Here is a 26,997-nt window from a genome sequence, read left to right as displayed (position 1 = left end):
AAAAAAACATTTATTAATTTTAATAAAAAGCACTAAATTTAGTGAAAACTTTTTACCTCTTTGAAATATTCTATGTACATAATTATAATAGAATTTAAAAAGGATTTAAATACTGTATAAAGAATGCTAATTATTGTTTGCTGATATCACAACATGTATATTGAATTACAAAGCCATATATAAAATACAGAGGAACTTGATCCAATTGAATAGTTTTAATAAGTGGATATTCACATTTTGTTTAATATTTTAAACGAATGAAAATAATTTTCTTGTGATTATAAAAAAATGTTAATTAAACTTTTAGTGTAAGTGACAAATATTTTCGAAAAAATTAACTATACTTGAATAAAATTTATATCATTTTAAATATTATAAAAAGTTTATGGGTGAAAATTTCCCAACTGGGCAACCTAAAACTGACTTTTCAAATTTAAAATATTTTTTTCATAATCTATTGCAGGAAGCCAAATTAAAAACATTCCTGAAATGAGTTTTTAAAAAAAACGTCACTCTTCAAATTCGCGTAATTTACTCATTTTTTAAAGGTACTAAGATTTTTTTTTTTAAATTAAAGTTGAGAAAGTGTAGATTTATGTCGTTTTTGAAATTTTTTTTCTAAACATATATGAGAAATAGTTTAAATATTCATTTGTTTATTAAATAAACAATTTTATTTGCATAAACAATAAAGATTAATTGAAATTTCTATTGCATTTCAAAGAGATATAATTTTTCTATATACTCACCAAATTTTATTAAAATTCATTAACAAGCAACAGAGTAATTGCAAATTTAGTTAATTTAATTAATTTAATTTAGTTAATTTAGTAATTAAAAACTTAATTTTTTTAAAAACGCATTTCAGGAATGTTTTTAATTCGGCTTCCTGCAATAGATTATGAAAAAAAAAATATTTTAAATTTGAAAAGTCAGTTTTAGGTGGCCCAGTTGGGAAATTTTCACCCTTATATATATACCTCTATCAGGGTTTAATAATTTTTAAGAATAAATTTTAAATAAAAATGATTTGATTAATTTTAGAATTGCCTTTGCATTTGCGATTGATGTCGAATCATATGTTATTGAAAAAAGATACAATATTTGTAACACTGAAGAATGTAAAAATATGGGTATGTGAGTATGTTTATTTGATTAAAATTGAAATTATTTGGTTCAAGTTAAATATTTTTTTTCCACAATAGGTTAGGAAATGAATATTTGAGTCAATTAATTTTTTTCAATATAAAATAAAATTGCTATATTCTTAAGGAATTAAGAAGAAGAGTAAGAAAATAATTGTATTATTTTTTTTTATTTAGCAAATTTAATCATCAACAGTATGAATAAAAGTGCAGATCCATGCAATGATTTTTATAATTATGCTTGTGGCTCATGGCCTATAAATTATCCTGTTCCTGAAGGAAAATTGATGTGGAATCTCGGTGGAAATATTACGAATTATATTGAAGCTTCACTGATAAGTAAACTTTTATTTTCTTTCAATTTATATATGGAATCACTAAAACATATCTTAAAGATTATATACATATATACAATTTAGATTTATTAGTAAATATAGTAAAAAATTCACTACTGCCCTGCAAAGCTATTATGATGTTCTCAACAAATTCCCTACTTAGGGAAAATTTTTTATAGGCTTTGTTAAGTTTTTACAATTTTTTATTTGTAACTTATATTCTATTCAAGATTATTAAATATACTGTATTTAAAACACTTAAAATTAATTTTGTAAAATCTTGCATGCATGGGGAATCGAACCCTGGACCCTCGGGCACGCGAGCCGTGTACTCTGACCACGCAGCTACGTTGACTTATAAAATTCTTTTTGAATATTAAATTAAAACTGTACTACATTCTATTTTTTATAAAAAAATAACTACATTATTTTTAAATTTTTACATTTGACAAAATAGTTCATAATTCTTTAAAATAATTTATTAAATAACTCATGAAATAAACTTTTTTGAATTTTTAATAAATTAATTAAATAATTATAAATAAGTGAATATCAGAGAAACATTTGTAGAATGTAAATTTCACGAAATTATACAAATTTATGATTACATAAAAAATAAATATAATTTTATTTGAATTTTATAGAAATTTTGCAAGAAGAATCAAAATCCGAAGACAATATTCCATTGTCTATAGAAAAGAAATTGTTTAAAGCCTGTATGGACGAAGGTAATTGAATATTTTCATTTTTTATTAACTTACTATATATTTTTTAAATTATTGCTAATTTTGAAAACTTTCAAAAGGCCTTGAATATTTCTTTTAAAGTCGCTGAACTCTCTTTATTCTTTTTCTTGATAGCCCCTGTACTTTGATAACCCGTCATTATTGCAATAGTGACGGGTCAAATCGTTTTGGTGATTGAATACGTATAGCACAGTGAGAAAAGTGTAATTTACTGTTTAAAAATGTTCAGAACCTTCATTTCTTATTGTTAACCAATTTAATTAATTTTTTTTTTAAATGAAAGTTAATAAAATTAAAAAGAGGTTTGTGGATCTCCGTTTTTGAATTTTTATTTGTTTATATTTATTTAATGCAAAGTTTAACGAAAGTAGCAATTTTTAAAAAAATGTGTTCCCCAATTAATATAATATTTCTATAAGTCGTTATAATTTCACAGAAAAAAAGGTGGGTAAAAAGTTGTAAAGATACAGGATAAAAGTCGTTAGGATACAGGGTAAAGGATAAATTTGTGATGGATAAAAATGTACTAAAATATTACTAGAAAAATGGATGTCATATTTGAGTAAACTGTCTAATTTTAATAAAAATATTAGTAATTTTACACTTAACTTATTAAATCCACAAATTTTTTATAAATAAGTAATTGCATGTGGAAATATTTTGCCTATAATTATTGTCTATTAATAAAAATATCTTTGACTAATACTAGTGACAGCTGACGACAGTGCGTAAATAATCAGAACTGGGAAATTACAACCCAACGTCTGTATCGTTGCACGAAAGCAGAGTTGGGTAGTAACTGAATTTTTTGTGCATATTAGGCTCTGTCACTTGTGACGTTAGAGTCGATTCTAGGTGTGACGTCAGAAGCCTGGAGGGACAACAACAATGTTATTCTTATGGGGAAGAAAATTAGTTTCCACTTTCATCAATTTTATTCATACTTTGAACATGGAAAACGCTTGTTGACATCTAATAAAATTAAAATGTGTGTTAATAATTAATTATGTTATATATTTGATTCAATTGCATTGATAGATTCTCTGAATTCGTGATAAAATATAAATTTTGAGGTTAGGGGTGTTTGTTTACTTACTTGAAATCTTTTACTGCTGCGGTAATTCACACTTAAAATATATATTTTATATCTTTTTTAATAACATGCATACTGGATATTGTTTAATAATGTTAAAATGTAAAATGTAATTAGTAAACAAACACCCCTAACCTCAAAATTTGTATTTTATCACGAATTCAGAGAATCTATCAATGCAATTGAATCAAATATATAACAAAATTAATTATCAACACACATTTTAATTTTATTATATGTCAACAAGCGTTTTCCGTGTATAAAGTATGAATAAAATTGATAAAAGTGGAAACTAATTTTCTTCCCCATAAGAATAACATTGTGTCGTCTGTTTGTTGTCCCTCCAGGCCTCTGACGTCATATCTTGAACTCGAAATATCTCGATGAACTGACACACAGCCTAATATGCACAAAAAATTCAGTTACTACCCAACTCTGCTTTCGTGCAACAATACAGACGTTGAGTTGTAATTTCCCAGTTCTGATTATTTACGCACTGTCGTTAGCTGTCACTAGTATTAATCAAAGATATTTTTATTAATAGACAATAATTATAGGCAAAATATTTCCACATGCAATTACTTATTTATATAAAATTTGTGGATTTAATAATTTAAGTGTAAAATTACTAATATTTTTATTAAAATTAGACAGTTTACTCAAATATGACATCCATTTTTCTAGTAATATTTTAGTAACATTTTTATCCATCACAAATTTATCCTTTACCCTGTATCCTAACGACTTTTATCCTCTATCTTTACAACTTTTTACCCACCTTTTTTTCTGTGATTGCTAAATAAAATTATTTAACATTAGATAGAATTGAGCAGAAAGGATTGGAAGGATTGTCGAAAATTATAGAAAGTTTGGGTGGTTGGCCATTGGTTATGAGTCACGAAAAATGGAATGAAAAAGATTTTCCTTGGCAGAAAGTTGCAAAAGGATATATGGAATACAGTACTGCAATTCCTTTATTTACCATTGGTATTTCGCCAGATTCACAAAATTCCAGTATTACACTTATAAGTGTGAGAAAAATTTATTATCTAAATAAAATTTTATATACAAATATATAAATATATATACACCTACATTTTTTTGTAAAATGAAATATTTTTAACATACTATTAATTTTTAATTAATATACCTATTATATTTAAGTTCTAAATATTACATTTATATAATATATCCATATATATATGTAATTATATAATTAAGTATATAATCTATAAACTATAATAATGTAATGAATAATATATTTTTAGTTGCAAGAGCCAAAAAACTCGTTTCTTAACAAACAAATTATTGACGACCTATTAAAATCATTAGATACGGCTAATAATGTAAACAAATTTTCCGAATTAAATGCCATGGAATTTATTTTTCGTTTGCCATTGTTTTATGCAAACTATATAAAATATAATATTGATGATTCAATATTTGTTAAAAAAATTTCAAAAATGATACACTTTTTAAATGGTTTGAAATTGGTAATATTATTTTTTCAATAAATAATTAGTATAGGAAGAAAAAAAAACAATATATTTTGACACATAAATTAATTAATTAAAATAAATTTTCAGATAAAATCACCTTTAAGCAATTATGGTGAAAATCAAGCAGAACAAAAAATGACTATTAGTGAATTCCAAAAATATTACAATCGAAATAAATCTCAAAAAAGTACGACAAAGGTATATAGGAAAAATAAATTTGCAAATTTTAAAATTAAAAAAAATTCTTAATAATTTTGATTCTTCTTAATTATTATGTTTAACATTTTTCATTATTTTTTAATAGATAGACTGGCTTGAAATTGTACGAACATTAATGAAAAACACAAATATTAATATTGACGAAAATGAACAAATTGTAATTGGTGACAAATTATATTTTGATAAATTATTTGTCCTTTTAGATGTAACGTCTCATGAAACGATTGGTAACAAATTTGATAAATTTTAAAAAGTTAACCTTTAAACTGCTAGGTGCTAAAAAATTACTAGCTCAGATAGCACGTAAGCTTGTAGCAACTTTGCGGCAAGCTTGCCGCGCAATATTGCCAACCTTGCACGACAAATTTGCCAAAAGCTTACTACACGCTTCAATTGTCTCACCTGACCCAAGCTTGCATGGTGAGCTTACCGAAAGATTGCAGTGTAAGGTTACTGCAAGATTGCTCAGTAAGCTTGCACAGTAAGCTTGTAGCAAGGTTGCCAAATAATCTTGCTTTGAATCTAAACAAATTTATTTTTTAATGTTTCGTCTAATTTATATATAATTTTATTATATATTATTATTAGTATTATTAATATTATAAAATTAAAAAAATTATATTAATGAATTTTAAAATTTTGAAACAATTGTCACCTAACAGTTTTTCATAAAAGAAGTTTATATTATACTTTTTTAAAAAAAGTAATAAACGAAAAATGTTTATATATAGCGGTCTAAAAGACCATTATAACAGTTTAAAGGTTATAATATACCGTATAACATTTTTTTCTTAATTTTAAATATTTTTTATATTATAATATTATAGTTAATTACTTACACTGGCATTTTTCGCTAACCACTCTCGCTTATTTAAATAATGAAGGAAGGCAATTAATGGCGGAATACAGAAAAATTACAACTGGAATTACACCAAAAAAAGAAGAAAGGTTTTTATAAAATACATAATATTAACTAATTGCAGTAAAATTTATAAATTTTGAATTAGGAAATGCAAAAAAAATAATTCAAAAAATTTTTTTGGATTGGAAATTTAAAAATTAACATTGAAATTTTACTGAAATATATATTTATTAGAAAAATAATTTTTTAAAAAAAAATTGATTTTAAAATAGTTTTTTTCTCGAAACACGGACGCTTTTTACAAAATTGGATAGCATACCAAGGATTCTTACGAAGCTGAAGTACGCAACGTTTATGACAAACGATTTTTAAAGAAATAATTTTTTAAAATAAAAAATTTTATAATTTTTTGCCTAAAAAATATTTTTTTATAATTTGTTGATTAATGAAAACTACAAAAAATATTTTTTAAGCAAAAAATTATAGAATTTTTCATTTTAAAAAATTATTTCTTTAAAAATCGTTTATCATAAACGTTGCGTACTTCAGCTTCGTGGATTCTTGTCTTAAAAATTTTCAAAATCCGAAACATTGTGTGAATTTATGCAAAAAATGTAATTGAAAAATGGGAAATATAGTAATATAATGACAGCTACGTATTTGTGCTTCCTGTATGCTTCTGCCATCTGACGGCGACATGACGTAATAAATCTGTCATTATATTACTTTCCCATTTTGCAATCGCATTTTTGCATAAATTCGCACAAATTTTTGGATTTTAAAAATTTATAAGACAAGAATCCTTGATATGTGGCCGATTTTGTAAAAAAAATGTCTCGTGTTTCGAGAAAAAAATATTTTAAAATCAATGTTTATCATTTTCAAGTTCAGTGCCGTTCTTATAGAGAGATAATTAATTTATTTTATTTTGTTATGTCAAACTACATAATTTTAACAAAATTATTTTGTTATCATTACTTTTTTTTCTTAGAACATTTTTATAACTAAAAAAGTCATAATTTATCATTATATCATTTTTAGATCCGTAGAATGTGTAACACAACAAATTTTGAATCATGGTGTTATAAACGAGTATTTAAAGAGAAATTTTCCTAAAAATATTTCTGTGCCTGTAAGTAAAGTACAGTTTTTTCTATTTTTCTACTTTCTATAAATTTAAAAAGAGAGTGTTTTCGACAAAAATCGATATAGTGATGCATTTGCGTATTTTTACGCCTAGAAACTTATTTTAAGGGTTTGCTTTTTACTTAATAGTTTTTAGGGTCGCTGATTACGAACAAGATATTAGATTTTCAAAATCCAAAATGATGTATTTAATATGGCGGAAATTTATTTTTTAATTGATCAAATTCTCTTGAAATTTGTTAATTAGGGGTTTTTCGGGGTCACTGGAAAAGAATCTGACATCAGATTTTCAAAATACATAATAGCGGTTCTAATATGGAGGAATTTTTTTTAATTTATCGGATTTACACTTAAAATTCTTTACACGTGGCATTTTTGGGTCCTTGATTTTTTAATTTATAAATTTATGTCATGTTTATAGATTTTAAATTGACGAAAACATTTTTAAATATTTTTTTTGGCGGGATCAAAAATATTTATTGTATAGAATCAATTATACCATTTTGTTTAAAACCAATTCATTTATAGATTAGAAATATAGCTGAAGATATTCGAAAAGAGATGGATAATGTTATATTACAAACAAGTTGGATGGACAGAAAAACAAAATTATTAGCTAAAGAAAAATTGAAAGCTATGAAAGTTAAAACAGGATATCCTGAATATTATGATGATGAAAAAAAGTTTAATGAAATCTATGACGGTGTAAGAATATTTATTTATTATTTTATTTCTAAATAAAAAAATTTATTAAATTGTTCTTTATTTATTTTCTTTATTAAACTAATTAATTAATTTTTTTTAAAAATATAGTTTGAAATTAGTGAGGATCATTTTGAGAATTTTATGAGAATTCTTGAATTTATAAAACTAGAATCGTTAAAGAAATTAAGAGAACCATTCAAAAAAGATGTGTAAGTTTTACATAAAAAATTTTTATTTTTATATTCATATTATTTTAATAATATTTTTTTTTAAAAATAAGTATACATTGTTTCTAAGTTGTTTTAAAATATTTTTTTCAGATGGTTTATGTCACCTCTGACGGTTAATGCTTATTACTTTCCTGCTGGCAATAGTTTAAGTAAGTATATATATCATAGTAATATTTATTATAAACTTTATTGGCTTAAATGCCGCATTGAATTATTTTTTTTTTAATTTTCCAGCTATTCCAGCAGCACAATTATCAATTCCCGTTTATAGCACAAATTGGGGTCTAATGTAAGTTATGAATAATTTACATAGGCAGACAAAATTTTGTCTTACTTTAGAACCAAGAAACAGACTATACTTTCTCGAAGTATTTTGACTTGCTGAATCCAAATCTGACCTCAAAACTGACCCAGCACGTCAGATTTTCGAGATATTCTAACCTAAAAGTGCAGAAAAGACGCGTTTCTTTGGCCATATTTGAGGTCGTGTAACATTAAGATATAATTTTTCTTCAAAAAGGTCGTTACAGCATCTGAAAGAACTATTCTTACCCTTCAAAATGCATTTTGAAATTTTAAAAAAATCTTTATTTGCCTCTGAGTTATCGTCATTTGAATTTTTTGAAGCATTATATTGAAACACTTTCTACTCAGAAAATTTCAAATAAAGATTTTTTAAAGTTTTAAAATTCATTTTGAAGAGTAAGAATAGTATTTTCAGATGCTGTAACGACTTCAAATATGGCCAAAAATCGTCTTTTCTGCACTTTTAGATTAGAATATCTCGAAAACCTGACGTGCTGAGACGTCATCAATTTTTGAGGTCAGATTCAGATTCATTACGTCAAAATACTTCGGAAAAGTATAGTCTTGATTCTTAGGCCAAAATTTTGTTGACCTATGTTATTATTATATAAAAAAAATTAAATTAACAAAATATATTTAATTATTTTATATTATAAAAAGGTCCGCTAATTATGGTTCTGTTGGATTTATTGTTGGGCACGAAATGTCTCATGGATTTGATATGCTAGGTATATTTATTAATGTTGTAATGATTTTTGATCCGAATATACAATTTTAAAATTATTATTATTATTATTAAAAATTTGTAATATCAATTCGGTTTTTTAACAGGATATAAGTATGACAAGAATGGAAATGTTATTCCATGGTGGTCTGATAAAGTTGTGACTGATTTCAAAACAAAGGCTGATTGTTTTATAAAACAATATGATAATTATGGGGTAAATTTCCCCCGGCAGCACCGAAACTTTCTCAAATATTTCCTAAAGATTTATTTGAAATATTCCGAACATTTCAAATAAATCTTTCGGAAATCTTCAGGAAAGTTTCGGTCCTGTGGGGGTTAATTTATTTTTTACTTTTTATTATTATTATTATTATTATAAATAGTTAGTTGTATTTTCAACTGCTATTTTTTACACAAATTAAATACCTATATATTTTTATGCATAAATACTTTTTTTAATAATCATATTTTAATGCACCTATAAAGGTAAATGGAAAATTGACACAATCTGAAAATATTGCTGATAGCTCAGGACTAAATGCTGCTTATTCAGCGTTCATCAAGAAAGCAAATAAAATCAGAGAATTTAAATTACCTAATTTGGAAAATATTACACGGAAACAATTATTTTTCCTGAATTTTGCCAATGTAAGTGAAACAATTTTTTATTTTATAGTCAATTCAATACTTAATCATCATTGATTTTTCAGGATTTTCTCTAAATTTCTATTATTGAAAAGTTCCTTTTTTATACACTGTAAAAAAATAATTATTCAACTAACTTTTGTTACTTGACTCTATTAATTAATTAAATATTTAATTGTAATAACCCTAATAACACAAGATATCTTGGGATATATTGATAATATCCAGCAGATATCCTAGGGATGTCCTATGGATATCAAAAGGATCTCTTAAGGATATCCAAAAAATCGGCGGTTTGGATATCCTTTGGATATCCCATGGATATCTGAGGATATCCACAGGATATCTTCTGGATATCTCTTTAGACTTTCATAAATGTCCTCCAGATATCCCATAGATATCGTCAGGATATCCCATAGATATGGTCAGGATATCCCACAGATATCATCAGGATAGCCCATAGATATTGTCAGGATATCCCATAGATATCGTCAGGATATCCCACAGATATTTTCAGGATATTCTCAGTATATCTTCTGGATGTCAAGAAGATATTCTCAGGATACTGCTTTTAAAGTCATTATGAGACTACGAGTGAGAATATTCTGTGAATTAAATTTTATATAAATAAAATAAAATGCAACTTGTTTTTCGAGAAAATTGTTTAATTTGAAAAATTATTAACTAATTTTTTTCTCATTCGTGATTCATTCTTTTATTAATATGCTTAATATTGTCAGAAAATAAATTGGCTTTAAACAATATAAATTCTTCCCCGCAAATAACGAATAACTATTAATATTAATTATACATTAAGTGCATGAGTTTATTTAAAAACTTTGAAAAATGCGTTTCAAACCTTCATTTAAAATAAATCAGAAGCTCATAAGATTTTTGTTTTTATTATATTATTATTCATTATATTAGCTTAACAATTTTAACCTTTAAAAATATATGTTGAGATATTAAATATCCCGTGAATATCCTAAGAATATCCCACGGATATCCTGATGATATCCCATGGATATCCTGCGATATAATATCCAATAGATATTTTGTGGATGTCTTAGGGATATCCTGTGGATATCCTATGGATGTCCTGTTGATGTCCCACAGACCGGCGGTTTGGATATCCTATGGATATCCCAAGATATCCTGGGGACCATTCTAGGATATCGACCATTGCTATGGATATCCTTTTGTTATGAGGGAAAATAATATATTTAAAATTGTTACAGACTTTTTGTCATAGTACAACAGATTTTTTTGAAAGAACTGTCGAAAAAGATGTACACACAAAAATCTCTCTAAGAATAAATGGCGCCGTTGCTAATGTGAAAGGATTTGCTGAAGCTTTTCAATGTTCGAAAGAAAGTCATTTGAATCCTAGGGAAAGATGTATTATTTGGGAATAGTTTGAAAATAATAACATATTTAAATAAATAATATATAATTTTTACTATTTGTTATAAATTATAATTATTTTCAATTTTCTTCCGGGAGTTGGTTTATTATTGTATATTATTTAATAATTATATGAATTTAAATGTTAATAAAAATCATAAATTGAAAAGTGTTTATTATTTTAATCGTATCTTAAATTCTTTAAACATTTAAAGGATTTTAAATCGTTATTTGATTTGATACAAATAAAATTTTAATGTTTTACAAAATTAATATGAAATAGTTAAAAAATGAAAAAAAAGGTTGGATAATTAGTTTATGGCAAATATATATAATAATAATAATAATTAAAATAAAAAATTTACAAAAGTCTAAGAAATCTAAAATTTTATGGAATACTGCTATTTGCGTGCTCGTCTTTGAATTATATAAACGGAAGGAATAGGTAGAAATTTAGGTGATGACTAAACCATTCATCATGTGTAATGAGGGAGAAGTCGCTTCTTTCAATATTCTCGTATAAGTTTTAGTTGGTAACCAAGCAGAACCATGATAAACAACACTTTATTGTAAGTTGTAAAAATAATTCCATTTTAAAAAAAATTGTGGCCATTCAAAAATATGTTATATTTTCAGAATACTTTCATCTTTGAATGTCACTGTATGTGAAACTGAAGATTGTAAAAATGTTGGTATGTTTTTACATCTATTATATATTTTATTATATGTGTATATTGAGATTATATTATTTATTTAGAAATTTATCCGGATAACAAAAAAAAAAAATTGTCAATTTTTAATTAAAAATTAGTATAAAAATTAAATAAATTAGTATTAAATTTTAATTAATATGAAAGAAAAATTTGCAATATTTATAGAAAAAGAAAAAAAAACATAAGTAGAAAATATTTAATTTTTAGTAATAATAAATTTTCTAATTATTTAGTAGTTGGGCAGAAATAAAAATTACTTTATCTACCGTCAAGCTGGGTAATTATATCCATATATCCATTGCTTCTATTCTTTGTCTATTCAATTTAATTTTCAATTTATGTTTCACAATTTATTACAATTATTTTATTTAATATTTAATAAATTTAATTATTTCAAATAAGTGCGCGCTATTTTGGCCAAGGGCCAATCAAGTGATTTCAACTGAATAAAGGTTATGTTTTTTCTGATTCATATGATAGCTGGAAATACTTACAACAAATAATGTGAAACAAAATATGTGAAACAATAATATAAGGTAATTTTCATAAAAATTAATTTCGATACTTTTCCATGTGCTTTGCATGAAATGTCTTATTAAGAAAGGACACGTCATTAAAGTTCAAAATTAAAAAAAAAATTAACTTTTTCCTCGAAACGCGTACACTTTTTTCAAAATTGGGAAAATACCAAGGATCCTTATCTTATAAATTTCTTAAATCTGAAAGATTGTGCAAATCAATACAAAAACGCGATTGTAAAATGAAAAGTAGGAAAGTAGTATAATGACACGTTCATTACGTCCTCCCGCCGTTAGGTGGCAGATGCATGTAGGGAGTACAAAGTCGCAGCTGTCATATTATATTACTTTCCTTACTTTTCATTTTACATTCGCGTTTTTGCATAGATTTGTACAATGTTTCGAATTTTGTAAATTTATAGGACAAGAATCCTTGGTATGCTATCCGATTATGTAAAAAAGCTTCCTTGTTTCGAGAAAAAAATATTTTAAAATAAATTTTTATCATTTTCACGTTCAGTGCCATTTTTATAAGGCGATAATATTAAAGGTCTCTCTTTTCTAAATAATTTCAGAAACAGTTCAACACTATTAACTTAAAAAGTGTTTATTTAAAAAAAAAATATCTTTCTAATAAATATATATATATTTTAGTAGAATTTCAATGTTAATTTTTAAATTTTCAATCCAAAAAAAATTTTTTAAACTATTTTTTCTGCATTTCTTAATTGACAATTTATAAATATTTCTGCAATTATGTAGTTAGGTGACAATATATAATTTTGAGGTTATGTTGCATCCATCGTAAACATACAATTTTTACTTATTTCTGGTTTTTTGACAAAAAAGCATTTGAAAATCGTTATAGAAAAGATGGACTATCTAAAATATCCGATAAAAATTTAACGTCCAACTATCAAACACTATTTACACCAAGAGGCATATTTAAATATTTATTTAAATTTTATTCATTAAAAATCTTACGATGGGTATAATTACCCCGGGGATGGTATTATTACCCCGATTGACTGAATATTGAATATAAAAAAATTTGAAATTATTTAATATCGATAATTATTTACTAAAAATGACCCCACACAGCACCCAAAATTCCCTGAAACTTGACAGAGCCTCACACGGCGAGGTTAGGAAACTTCAGTGTCAAGGTTCATACAAGTTTGTGTCGATGTTTAAATGTCCACATGAAAAGAATATTTACACGAAACTTTGAGGAAATATTACACATAAATATTAAAGTGCAATGTTCAGTCAATGTTGTGTCAATATTGAAATTACATTTTCGCCTATAGTTATAAAAATTTCATTTACTAATATAATAAGTATAGATGAATATTGACACAACATTGACTGAACATTGCACATCAATATTTATGTGTAATATTTCCTCAAAGTTTCGTGTAAATATTCTTTTCATGCGGACATTTAAACAATTCGACACAAACTTGTATGAACCTTGCCACTGAAGTTTCCTAACCTCGCCGTGCGAGGCTCTGTCAAGTTTCAGGGAATTTTGGGTGCTGTGTGGGACTTTCGAAACTCGTTTATATATAAATACAAATTTTATTGTGCAGCTAACTTATTTTTATCGTCAATGAATAAAACGGTTGATCCATGTGAAAATTTTTATGAATACGTTTGCGGCTCTTGGGCTTCTGTGTGTCCAATTGAAGAAGAAGAATATTCAATTTGCACTATAGATACTGAATTTAAGGATGCAATTCAAATAAGCTTACAAGGTAGACATTACATTAATAAATTAATTACAAACAATAATTTTTATTTATGGGATCAGTCCATTGACTTTTGTCAAAGGCTGCAGTCCCATGGCAGCGTTTTGCGTTGCGTTTTGTCACTAGACCATGAGTGTAAAAGAGATGCAGATATATGTTTGCTATGTTTACACTCAGGGTCTAGTGACAAAACGCAACGCAAAACGCTGCCATGGGACTGCAGCCTAAGAGTTGTTGAGGTCAAATTTTTAAAAAATTTAGTTATTTTTAAATTATATTAAACTTAAACAGTTTCTTAGTTCATCAATCATAATATTATTATGGCTTAAATTTTCTTTTTTTGTATGAAATTAATAATTAAAAGTATAGAAGGATTCAGACCTTATTTTGTAACCTCAAATTTCGTCTTTTTTTAAGTAATATTATTATTCAAAAATTATTTAATATTTCTTATTGAGACTTATCAAAAGTAGGTTCATATTTCTTGATATACTTGGAAATGATAAAAAACAATAATAGTATTTGAAATTTAGCTTGACACTTTTTTGGAAGATAAATTAGAATACACTAATTTGTGTTGTCACAATATATAAAAGGTGAGTTTACAATCCGCATATTTTTTAATATTTAAAATTATTTTTTTTTATATCCAAATTATTATTGAAAGCATAATAATTAATCACAAAATAATTATGTAATTGAAATAACAATAGTATGTAAAATAATAAATATTAAACTAGAGAAGACACATAACTGGTAACATGCAGTCGCCAGAGTTGGGAATATAAATTATTATGTTCAATATTTATAGTAAAAAGTCCAAAATGTGACATCATTTTCGGGTGAATTTTTTTTTAAAGGTGTTTACACACCTCACCAGATTATGATATACCGAAAAAAATAGATACTATTTTTAGACGGAGAATTTAAAATTAATATTATAATATTTTTGAAAAATATAATGCGAATATAATGTTTATTATGTATTACAATTATAATCTATTAATTATTTTTCTTCATTACATTATTTTTTCAGAAATATTATAATATAAATTTAAATTCGCCGCCAAAAAATCGTATCTATTTTTTTCGGTATACCAAAATCTGGTGAGGTGTGTAAACACCTTTAAAAAAAACTCACCCGAAAAAGATGTCACATTTTTTGACTTTTTACTGTAAATTGAACACAATAATTTACATTCCCAACTCTGTTTATGTATCGTCTGCAGTTTAATATTTATTATATCTATACATACCATTTTTATTTCAATTACATAATTATTTTGTGATCGATTGTGGTTTTAATAATAATTCAAATAAAAAAATAATTTTAAATGTTACTTACAAATCTAACACTCCAGCGTATAATTTATTTACAAAGCTTGTCTATTAAAAATTATTAAATTTTGTGCGAAACATGACAACATAACCTAAAATTTTTCGATCCGATTCAAAATTGTCTAAATAGATAATATATTAAATTTTTCATTAATAGGAAATTAGTCATTGAAACAAACTCCCGATTAAAAACGTTAATAATGAATCTGCATTCTTAAAATTTCTGATTCACTAGACGGTGAATTTAATAAGCTTTTTTTTCCTAGGTTATCATGGATATCAAAACGTTGCATAATTTGATCCAAAGTTTAGAATTAAATTAATACCTTCAGGAAAACTGAAGTTTAATTTTCAATTGTTAAGTTTTAATATAGGTCCCAAAAAAAGTTGCAAGCTCCGAAAAATTTTAAAAAATTTTAAATGCTAATATTATTTTCAAGAAGAATATTTCTGCACCAATTTTATCACTTTTCAGTATAGAATTAAGAAATTTATACTTTTAGTAAGTCTCATCGAATATTATAAATACTTTTCTAATAATAAAAAAAAAATTTTATTTTTAAATGTAAATGGGTTACAAAATAGGGTCCCGAACCTCCTACTTTTTACTATTTAATATTAGTATAATTAAATACAGTAGTATACGTTTGCAAATATTAAATATTTTTTATACAGGAATTTTAGAAGATGACCCTAATGACAATGACAGTACAGCTTTGTCAATCGAAAGAAAATGGTATAATGCGTGCATGGATGAAGGTAATTTTTTTTTAACTTCCCTGTAAAAAAGTTGGATAGCGAGAATCGGGAAAACGTATTGAAGCTCGGTATGTTGAATCCGTTATTTGAATTTTAACATATTGGAGTGTTAGGTCGAATCCGTTGTGTGTAGTTAGTCCAATACGTTCGATTGAACATAGCGTTAAAACGAATGAAAAAACGTTTTAAATTGGGATAAAAGTGACCTTTTATTAATGAAAAGGTTAAATAAATTGTGGAGAGACCAGAATTAAGAGAATAATGGAACTTTCAATTAAAAATAATAGAATTAGGTTATTTAGTAAATGTGTTACCATTGAAGAGAACTATTCGTCGGGTAAGTATGCTACTCTTTTTACCGACAATGGATACAAGTTATTGAATTTAAATTTCTATTGTCGGTATAGAACTGAATAGAATAATTACTTTTTTCTATAAATTAATTAATAGCAGTTAATGTAAATAGTGATTAATAAAGAGACAAAACAAGAAAATTAATTAATAATAATATGTGCAATAATAAATGAAAGGAAATGAGAATAAATAAACTAAATCCTCATTTTAAAGGTAGGACAAAATTATTTATTCACGGATATTAATTGATTAATAATAAAAATAACCACAACTTTTTTACAATGCCCGCATGTATATGTTAAATAAATAAATATCATTCGTTTTAACGCTATTTTCAATCGAACGTATTGGACTAACTACACACAATGGATTCGACCTAACACTCCAATATATGTTAAAATTCAAATAACGGATTCAACATACCGAACTTCAATACGTTTTCCCGATTCTCGCTATCCAAATTTTTTTACAGGCTTATAAATGCCTATAATAGAAAATTTAAGTAGTTTATAAAAACAATAAACTCTGTTTTTGTACATATTATTAGAAAGATTACAAAAAAAAGGATACAAACCTGTGACAAAATATTTGCAAAATATTGGTGGTTGGCCAATGATAATGAAACCAACAGAATGGAAAGAAGAAGAATTTCCTTGGCAAAAAGTTGCTCAATATTATGCACGAATTTCCGGGAAATACAGTTTATTTACAATAAGTCAATTTTTAAATCCCAATAATACTGAAAACAAAATTTTAATGGTATTTAAATTTTACTATATTAACCTTTAGCCTGCCGGCGTTTATCAAAATCCATCAAAAAAGCCTAAATTTAGGACTTTCCGGCAGTCTACAAGTTAATAAATTAATTATGATTTATAATGAAATTTAAAGTTTTTGATAAAAAAAATTTTTTGGTATATCATTTTATAGTTCGATAAACTAGATGGAATTCAGCTGTTATGGAGTTATGAAGATACAGAATATGATGATGACGATGATGATGATGATGATGATGATGTTGATTATGACAATGATGTTGATTATACAAATTTGAAATTTGGTCGTCGTAATAGTTATGAAAATAGTTATGAAAGTAAATATGATGACAATGATTATAATGATGATAGTTATGACGAGAGTTATGATGATGAAGATTATGATGAAGGTGAACTTATTACAAGCATAATAGAAGATTATGCAAAATCAGTAAAAGGCAACGTGAAAAATATTCGCGATCAAGTCAATGAAATTTTAGATTTTCAAGAAGCTTTACATAATCTATTAATCGAGGTAAAAAATTAAGATAAAGTTCTATTCCTAGAAAAAAAACAGTGTATAGTTGACTATGATTAGTTAATTATTTCCTTCAAATTGTATATACTTATTTGGTTAATTTTTTATTACTCATTATAGATCAGATATGACGAGCCAAAGGACAAAAAAACTGTTATGACAATTGGTGAATTCCAAAAGCTTTATGATAGTTATGAACCTGGCAATTCAACTGCAAAGGTGATAGATTTACTATAATTATTATTTTTCATTTATAATATTATTTTATTTTTATCATCTTTATTATTTCTAATTATTTAGAACAAAAACTAAAACTTAATTTACAAAGTACATATAATTATTTTAGATTGACTGGTTAGAAATGATACATGCACTTTCAAATAATTCAGGCACTTATATTGATGAATCAGAAAAAATTTTACTATTCAGAAAATCATTTTTTGAAAAATTGGTTCCAATTTTAAAAGAAACTCCAAATCGAGTAATTGGCAAGTTGCACATAATAATATGAAATAATTTGACAATTGTAAATATGAAAAATAATAATACTATATTTTATAATTTCAGTCAATATTATTCACTGGGTATTCTTTAGAGATGCACTAATATATTTAGGTAAAGATAAAAGACCGTGGTATGAAGATATAGACGGCGAATATAGGTTATTATGAAACAATCTTTTTTTTTTATATTAATATAAATATAAAAAAAGAATAAAATAAATAAATATTTTTAAATTTATATATTTTTTTTAGATCAGAATATTGTATTGCACACATGATGGGACTTTATTTTAATACTGGTTTTTCAAAAGTTTATATTGACAATTATTTTTCCGATGATATAAAAGAATATGTAAGTGTTAATGGTAAAAGAAACCTTTTTATTAAAAAATTAGGTTCTTTATTAATAATGAGAAAAAAAAAATTATAATTTTATTTAGGCTAGTGAAATAGCAGAGGATGTAAGAAATCAAGTGAAGTCAGATATTTTAACTTCAAACTGGTTGGACAATGAGGCAAAACAATTGATAAATGATAAATTGGAATCGATGAAATTTCACATTGGATATCCTGATTATTATAAAAATAAAACTTTTCTTAATCAAATATACGATGGGGTAATTGATAGAATTTATTATTATTAATATTATTATTCTTTTCAACAATTTTATTAGATATAATGTTTGATGTTTTAGACGAATTTTCATTTTTCGAATTAACATTTGTTAGAATTTCTTGTTTAAAGGTATGTGGGCAAAGGACGTTTTTTTGTGGTTTGAAACTTTCTCTGAAATAAAAAATGATTTCGGGTTAAAATTTTGTAGAAATAATTTTGTTTGGTACAAGAAATCTAGCTGTTCCCACATACCCTTAAAGAATTTTTAGGCACCGAATCTTTATCTGGTATAGAATTATTAAAAGGTCGAATTTTTATTTTTCCGAAATTGAAAATGTCCGAACAAACAATCGCGACAGAAAGATTTCGGCGCGATTTTTAAAATCCACCAATCACAATTTTCTTCACAATTTTTGATTGGTGAATTTTAAACATCGCGCCGAAATTTTTCTGCCGATTGTTTGTTTGGGCATTTGCAATTTTGGACAAATAAAAATTCGGTGTCTTAAGGATTTTGTATAATAAAAATTCGATACATAAGAATTCTGTTAAGGCCATGTGAGAGAAAGACACTTTTTGGTAGTTCCAAGTATTCTTGGAAATGAGAAGAAATTTCGAGTTGAAATTTTGAGGAATGATAAAAAATTGTTGAAGGAATTGGGCTTTTCTACTTATTTACTGTAATTGAATGCGAAATAATTTAAAAATTTAAGTAATAGCGGAGTTAATAGGTTTTTGTTATTTCTTTGAGCGTCCACTAACTCGAATTGGCGCTAGTTCCTGGACCCCCGCCATGTTGACTTCAACTTTCGTTCAAAAATGGGAATTTACAAATTTTTATTTTTAATATTTAAACTCAAAATTGTGCTCAAAAACCGAGAACAGCGCCATTCTGAATGCTATTCTCTATCATATTTTCCAAATTTCAACCAAAAATTCTTAACCATTTTAGAAAAAACTTGAGAATACCAATACCATGTTTTTTGCATGGGGGTCACGTGGGTATTTCCCACATGGCCTTAAGAAAAAATTTGTTTAAAAATAAGAAATTATTTCAAATGTTAATTCGCAAAATAAAAATTCGTCTAAAAAATAATTATATCTAATAAAATTCTTTAAAATAAAAATTTTAACTAATGATTTTTATGGGATAATCATGCGCCCCTAAAGAAAGACCTTTGAGTCGCCCGAAAGTTGTTTGTTTTTTATGCATTTTTTAAGATTTTACACAATTAATTATTTTTAAATAAGATAATTAATTTGAATAGTACTTAACTTATTTATTTGTAAAACAATTTTTGTAAATTTAACATATTTTTTATACCTCAAGATTATTTATGTCGTTAAATAATGTCATTCATTGTCAACAAAATGCATAATGAATTTAATTATTTGAAATATTACCTCGTTTGCAAGGACGACTCTGCGCTATGGGGATTCACCAATGTTTTTTTCCCCATTGGGATTATTCTATATAATTGTAATTGTTTATTTATAATACTATACTAATTGCACCATTTTTTTTTATAAATAATGGAAGTTTGTTTTTAATATTTTAGCTTAAAGTAGGACCTAATTATTTTGACAATGTCATAAATATGTTGACATTTGACAATAACGATTTTTGGAGAGAATTTAGAGAACCATTCGATAAAGATCAGTAAGCATAAATATAATGTACATTTTTAAATATTTTTTATTGAAAAGATTTTTTAAATTTGCTATTAAGTTGTTTATTTAGTTATTTTTACTAAAATTGCAATTCCAGATTTTTGGAAAATCCTACAGTTCTCAATGCATTTTATAATGAATACGACAACAGTATAAGTAAGTTTTTGTTACTTTAACATTTTTTTTTAAAGAAAAGCTAATTGTTCAATGAAAATTCTGACTTTTATTTTTGCATTACACAGCTATACCAGCAGCAGAACTTATGGTTCCTCTCTTTAATTCAACAATGCCACTGTAAGAAAAATTTTGTTTATTAATATTATTATATTTTCATTTTTATATCTTTGAAGTATATTTTTAATAAATATTATTATTTTCACAGATCAGTAAAATATGGCTATTTAGGATTTACAGTCGGTCACGAAATAAATCATGGATTTGATAACGATGGTATAATTTTTCAATTTTGAATTAAAAAGTTTCTAACATTATTTTTATTGAATGAATTAAACATTTTTTCCATCAGACAAAGAAAATATGAGGCTGAAGTCCGCAACGTTTTCAAAAACGAACAATTAAAATACAATTATTTTTTCAAAGACAATTTATTTTTAATTTTGATTTGCACAAACTTTCAAGAAATTAATACTTTTATAGTAGCCATTTACCCCCGAAGAACTTTAATTTTAAGGTAGTATTACACTTTTCAAGCAGTAAAAAACGGGTTTAGAAAAAAATTTTTTTCTCGCTTCTTAATTTATTTAAAGGAACAAATTTTTTTTTATAACATTATATGGCATTAAAACTTTTATAATAAATAAAAAAAAATTTTTTTATTATCTCTCTTTGGTCACTAGAGGGCCTTAAAGTCAAGGCAAAAAAAAAATTTGGGCAATCGGCGGACAGGCTACAGCCTCTCAGGGACATCGGATCTGAAAAAACAAAAAACCGTTTTGAAGCTGAGACATGTCATTAAGCATCCCCCCTAACCCCGATAAAAAATATTGAAAATTAACGAAATGGCAGCGATTTAAAAAAAAATGTCAAAAATTAGGTTTTTTTTGGTTAGTTTTTGGATTGTAGCTAAAATCCAAAAAGAAATAGATAATTGGATTTAGGGGGGATGCTTAAAGAATTTAATTACGAAAAAAATGATATTTTTTTCAAAAAAATTGGTTCATTAGAACTCGAGTTATGCTGTCCGCCAGTTTCAAAAACAACGTTTCGAGAAAAACTCGATTAAGGCCCTCTAGTGACCAAAAAGAGATAATAAAAAAATTTTATTTTATTTATTATAAAAGTTTTAATGCCATATAATGTTATAAAAAAAAATTTGTTCCTTTAAATAAATTAAGAAGCGAGAAAAAAATTTTTTTCTAAACCCGTTTTTTACTGCTTGAAAAGTGTAATACTACCTTAAGCCAAATTAATACAATTATCATCTCATTATTTTTTTCCTTTTTATTTATAAAAACGTTGCGGACTTCAGTATCATAAGAAAATTATATTTTGATAAATTAATTTTTTAATTTTTATCATTAAAAAAAAAAATTAATAAAAACATAAATAAATTAATTTGTAAATTATAATCATTTGAAGGGCGCACGTATAATAAGGATGGAAATCAGTTACCATGGCTGGCTGAAGAATTGATAAATAAATACGTAAATAATGCTAAATGTTTCATCAATCAATTTGATGATTACGGGGTAATTCATATATTAACTTCGCAATTATTCAAAATAAAAAATTATATACTATATTATCTATAATTATGTTTATCCCATTAATATATGTATAGGTAAATGGATCTCTTACACAAAATGAGAATATCGCTGATTGTGCAGGGTTGAAGTCAGCATTTCAAGCTTATAAAAATAAAATGAAATCGGGAAACTATCAGGATATTAGATTACCAGGATTGAATGGTCTCAGTGGCGATCAATTATTTTTCGTTTCATTTGCTGCTGTAAGTTTTTATTTACAATAAGAATTACATTGAGAGACTTTTTGTTTGAAAATTTAATATAGCACACCTCTTCTCAGCAAATTCAAGAGTCATTAAAATGGTGACTCAAAATTATGGTTGCATCTTTTAAAACACATCTAAAATAGTCAAATGCAATTTTGCAGAAAATCCCAGCTGCTCCCCTTTTCAAAATATTGACGAAAACGTTTTTTTTTAAATAACAATCATTGAATTTGTAAATTAAAACCGGTTTTAAATATATACATGTTGTAGGCCGATAAAAAAATCAGGCAAGTAGCTAAAAGCCTAGGCGATTAGCCAGTAGACAAAATCAGGCTGTTAGAGGAATAAGCTGTTAAAGGGCTACTGGACTGATTACTGTTAGGCAATTAGAATAAACACCATAAAACACTAATTATAATTGTATCTTTTTCTTGTTTAAATCTCCATTTTAGTTTATTATAAATTTAATTTAATTAAACATTAGGATAAATCTCGGAGAGTTGGAACACCTGTTCTATATCCGAAAATATTTTAAAAACTAATTTTATTTTTTCATGGAAGTGTCTAACAATAAATTAGCAAAATTCTCATTATGTATCATTATTTTAATTTAGCGAATTTTATTGAATGTTGCATGAAATTCACCCACAAAGTTTATGATCTGTCTATATAAAAAATATAGACCAAGAACATTTTCTCTACACTGAAGCTTCACTTATTTTAAGTCCCACTTATTTCAACCATTTAACCATCTTATTTTTACTTAGACGAGACCGATCGCGCGAGTTTATTTTATTTTATCATAACTACAAACAATTTTAACAATAAATAAATTTTATTAACTAATGATATTTATTATTAGTCATACAATTCTGTATACACATAATTTTTAACTATATCTCAACATCTTTCAAGAATCTTCAAAGAATTCTTTCACATTCATTTTTAACACTACTTAACGTCAGTAAATATCCTTCTTTTTTTAACTTGTCAAGAACTATCAATTCCATTGGTTGTTGCTAAATCAACCAACCAATCAGATTAATTCAATCATAAATAATGAAACAGGCATTGAGGTTAAAATAAGTGCCAATTTTTCATCAGAATTTTCTCCGGAAAATAAATTGAAAATTTCTTAATTAACTTCCATCTATCAATTTGTTGTCTTAAAATAGTATTATTTTCAATGAAATTTCATGTTTCGTCTCACCCAGACAATTTCATCTCTCCTAGAATTGACATTTATTTTCAAAACAAATTTTTTAAATATCAGAAATAATAAAAATTCAAAACTGATTTTCAGGTTTATATAGAAGCATTCAAAGTAAATCATCGCACTTGAATAGGTTTGCGATGTTAATTTCTTTTAAAATTACAAAGGTTTGAAAAAACGTGTTCCATCTCTCTCTCGGATTTACCCTAGTAATAAAAAAAGGTAATTAGAATCACCCCCTCAGTTTTTTAATTAAAAAATAACGTTTTCAGCAATATTTTGAAAAGGGGAGCAGCTGGGATTTTCTGCAAAATTGCATTTGCCTATTTTGGATGTGCTTTAAAAGATGCAACCATAATTTTGAGTTACCATTTTAATGACTCTTGAATTTGCTGAGGAGAGGTGTGATAGCATTTTAATTTATAATTAAATAACTTCATTTAATTAAATTGAACATATTTTACATTTTTTTTTATCAAGATAAACTATTTTCTCCGTCAGTTTACACTTATTTCTTAATAATATTCATACTCGAAAATTCATACACGTTTATAGTAATTTATTAATTAATTACCGCTTTATTTATTACAATTCTTGTTCGAATCGATTCTACAAATACCCATTTACCTTTTCCAAAACATTTTTTCATCATTGTTTATCGATTAAGATTGTCGAATAGTCTCTGAAATTCTTTGGCAAAGAGAGACCTTTAATTATCGCCCTATAAAAACGGCACTGAACGCGTGAAAATGATAAACATTGATTTTAAAATACTTTTTTCACAAAACACGGATACTTTTTACAAAATCGACCAAAATATCAAGGATCCTTGTCTTATAAATTTCCTAAATCTGAAAGATTGTGCGAATCCATAGAAAAACACGATTTCAAAACGAAAAGTAGGAAAGTAATATAGTGACAGGTTCATTACGGCATGCCGCCGTCAGATGGCAGAAGCATGCAGGAAGCTCAAAGTCGCAGCTATCATTATATTACTCTCCTACTTTTTGTTTTGCAATCACATTTTTGTTTATAGATTCGCACAATCTTTCGGATTTAGAAAATTTATCGAATAAAGATCTTTGGTATTTTGGCCGATTTTGTAAAAAGTATCCGTGTTTTGAGAAAAAGTATTTTAAAATCAATGTTTATCATTTTCACGTTCAGTGCCTCACAGTAAACTTGGTTGTATCTTTTTCTATTGCAACGTTTTGATGCACATAAGTTATATCAAAAAGAGATCGTTTTGTGTATCATTTTTAGAAATGATACACGAAACGGTCTCATTTTTTGATGCAAAAAATTTAATCAATTTATATCAATCATGGCCGAATTGAATCGACTCAAAATTAAACGAATTTTTTTCAGATATTTTGGTAATAGTACAATTGCGGAGACCATTTCACTATTTAATTTGAAAATGAAAATAACAGAAAATCAAAGACAATGTGCAATTCGATAATTAAAAAGTGACAGCTTATAAACATAACCTAAAATGCATGAGAAAAAATTTGTTGATAAAATCAATATAGCCGAGCTTTTTAGAAGGTAGATGGCAGTTTTGCTTTTTATAAAAACGATTCAGAAAAAATTTAAAGAAAGAAAATAGATGAGTGCTGCCATCTACCTTCTAAAATGCTCGGCTATATTGATTTTATCGACAAATTTTTTCTCATGAATTTTAGGTTATGTTTATAAGCTGTTACTTTTTAATTATCGAATTGCACATTGTCTTTGATTTTCTGTTATTTTCATTTTCAAATTAAATAGTGAAATGGTCTCCGCAATTGTACTATTATCAAAATATCTGAAAAAAATTCGTTTAATTTTGAGTCGATTCAATTCGGCCATGATTGATTTAAATTGATTGAATTTTTTGCATCAAAAAATGAGACCGTTTCATGTATCATTTCTAAAAATGATACACAAAACGATCTCTTTTTGATATATCTTATGTGCATCAAAACGTTGCAAAGATTTGATGCAATTTTTGGTCTCAATTTGATACTTTTAGGAAAACTGTGCTTTTTTATAGGGCGATAATTGAAGGTCCCTTTTTGCCCAAGAATTTCATAGTTTATATAGGTTAGGTGATTCTGTTATTTATTTATTTTTTTTAATTTATCATTGAAATTTAATATAGAACATACCAATTTTTTATATCAAAATTCGGATTTTCCTTACTTTGAAAAGTCACCATATTATAAACTTAGACATAAAAAATTCTAACATTTGAAACACAAAGTCTCTCACTGAATCAAGTTTTGAGTACCCGGTAACAAGGTTGGAATTGAATAGAATAAATAGAATTTATTCGTGAAAAATAAAAAAAAAAATACAAAAATAGGAGTCGAAGCCAGGCTTTCTCGTTATAAGTTTGTGAAGGAGCGACCAATTAGCCGCACGTTAACTTAAAATTATATATTTAATTTACAGAAAGAAAACTCTTGATATATCAAACTGAAAAATAATTAAAGAGGATTAAAAAAAATCAAAATGAATTCCATAAACAGAATTAAAAACTTTGATTATCAAATGTCGATATAATAAGTGAATTTCCCAAATAAAATATAGAATTAATAAATTTACAATTTTATAGATATTTAAATATTAGGTATTTTTAATTCTTTTCAATTCAAGCCTTTTTTCCGGATATAAAATTAATTAAAAAATTTCCAAACAGAAAATATAAATTATTTATAATATTATTATTTTAGTCACTTTGTACAAATATAAGCCCCGAATTTGAGGAATATTTGATGAAAAACAATGAACATTCGGTTCAACCTTATAGAGTTAATGGTGCGGTGTCTAATTTAAATGAATTTTCAAATGCTTTCCATTGTTCTGAAAGCAGTCCTATGCATCCAAAAAATAAGTGCAAATTATGGAAGTGATTTTATGGGATAATTTATATTCACGAAGGACAAACTTTTTACTCCACTAGAGTATAATTTAAAAATTTTATTATAATATAACATTTAAATCTAAATATACAAATATATATATATATATATAGAATTAAAAAATATGTAAATTTTATTAGAAAATAGTTCTTTATTTCAAAATATGTGGAAATTATTTACATTTTTGTGGCGCATATAACGAATAAATAATCATATTTTATTTGACGTCATTTAAATGTGATTCTTTAAAAGATTTGCGTAATTGCGTGAAAACAAGTTGAATTTTGCAGCTTCACGCGCAAGTTTAAAAGGAATATAGAAGCGAAAA

General features: G+C 25.7%; 2 protein-coding genes across 4 annotated transcripts; both read left to right on the top strand.

Moving 5' to 3' along the window:
* Positions 1 to 78: 78 nt before the first annotated feature.
* LOC127283723 (endothelin-converting enzyme 1-like) lies at positions 79 to 11,231 on the top strand. Of its 2 annotated transcripts, none has more exons than XM_051308776.1 (18): positions 79 to 308; positions 1,045 to 1,137; positions 1,323 to 1,484; positions 2,125 to 2,208; positions 4,139 to 4,350; positions 4,588 to 4,812; positions 4,906 to 5,016; positions 5,123 to 5,264; positions 5,865 to 5,985; positions 6,941 to 7,031; positions 7,574 to 7,750; positions 7,859 to 7,959; positions 8,071 to 8,129; positions 8,215 to 8,269; positions 8,947 to 9,014; positions 9,118 to 9,227; positions 9,500 to 9,661; positions 10,897 to 11,231. In XM_051308776.1, exons 2-18 carry the CDS (start codon positions 1,068 to 1,070, stop codon positions 11,071 to 11,073), a joined length of 2,127 nt encoding a protein of 708 aa, XP_051164733.1. In that variant the 5' UTR covers positions 79 to 308; positions 1,045 to 1,067; the 3' UTR covers positions 11,074 to 11,231. The 2 variants fall into 2 exon arrangements, with proteins under 2 accessions (XP_051164733.1, XP_051164732.1); XM_051308775.1 differs by having other exon boundaries at positions 80 to 308; positions 1,045 to 1,133.
* A 302-nt stretch (positions 11,232 to 11,533) lies between these two features.
* Positions 11,534 to 26,889, top strand: LOC127283718 (neprilysin-1-like). Of its 2 annotated transcripts, XM_051308750.1 has the most exons (18): positions 11,534 to 11,631; positions 11,699 to 11,754; positions 13,886 to 14,050; positions 16,058 to 16,141; positions 17,043 to 17,254; positions 17,426 to 17,785; positions 17,909 to 18,007; positions 18,135 to 18,276; positions 18,356 to 18,449; positions 18,544 to 18,643; positions 18,732 to 18,908; positions 20,467 to 20,567; positions 20,676 to 20,734; positions 20,821 to 20,872; positions 20,961 to 21,028; positions 22,178 to 22,287; positions 22,380 to 22,547; positions 26,481 to 26,889. In XM_051308750.1, exons 1-18 carry the CDS (start codon positions 11,612 to 11,614, stop codon positions 26,658 to 26,660), a joined length of 2,247 nt encoding a protein of 748 aa, XP_051164707.1. In that variant the 5' UTR covers positions 11,534 to 11,611; the 3' UTR covers positions 26,661 to 26,889. The 2 variants fall into 2 exon arrangements, with proteins under 2 accessions (XP_051164707.1, XP_051164708.1); XM_051308751.1 differs by lacking the exon at positions 13,886 to 14,050 and having other exon boundaries at positions 11,572 to 11,631.
* The last annotated feature ends 108 nt before the right edge of the window (positions 26,890 to 26,997 follow it).

The sequence above is a fragment of the Leptopilina boulardi genome, unplaced genomic scaffold (genome assembly GCF_019393585.1).
Source record: "Leptopilina boulardi isolate dan_hultmark-lab unplaced genomic scaffold, ZJU_Lbou_2.1 LbouV2_310, whole genome shotgun sequence".
Lineage (NCBI taxonomy): Eukaryota > Metazoa > Arthropoda > Insecta > Hymenoptera > Figitidae > Leptopilina > Leptopilina boulardi.
The sequence above is the reverse complement of the archived record's forward strand: the minus strand, read 5'-3'. Positions and strand labels throughout refer to the sequence as shown.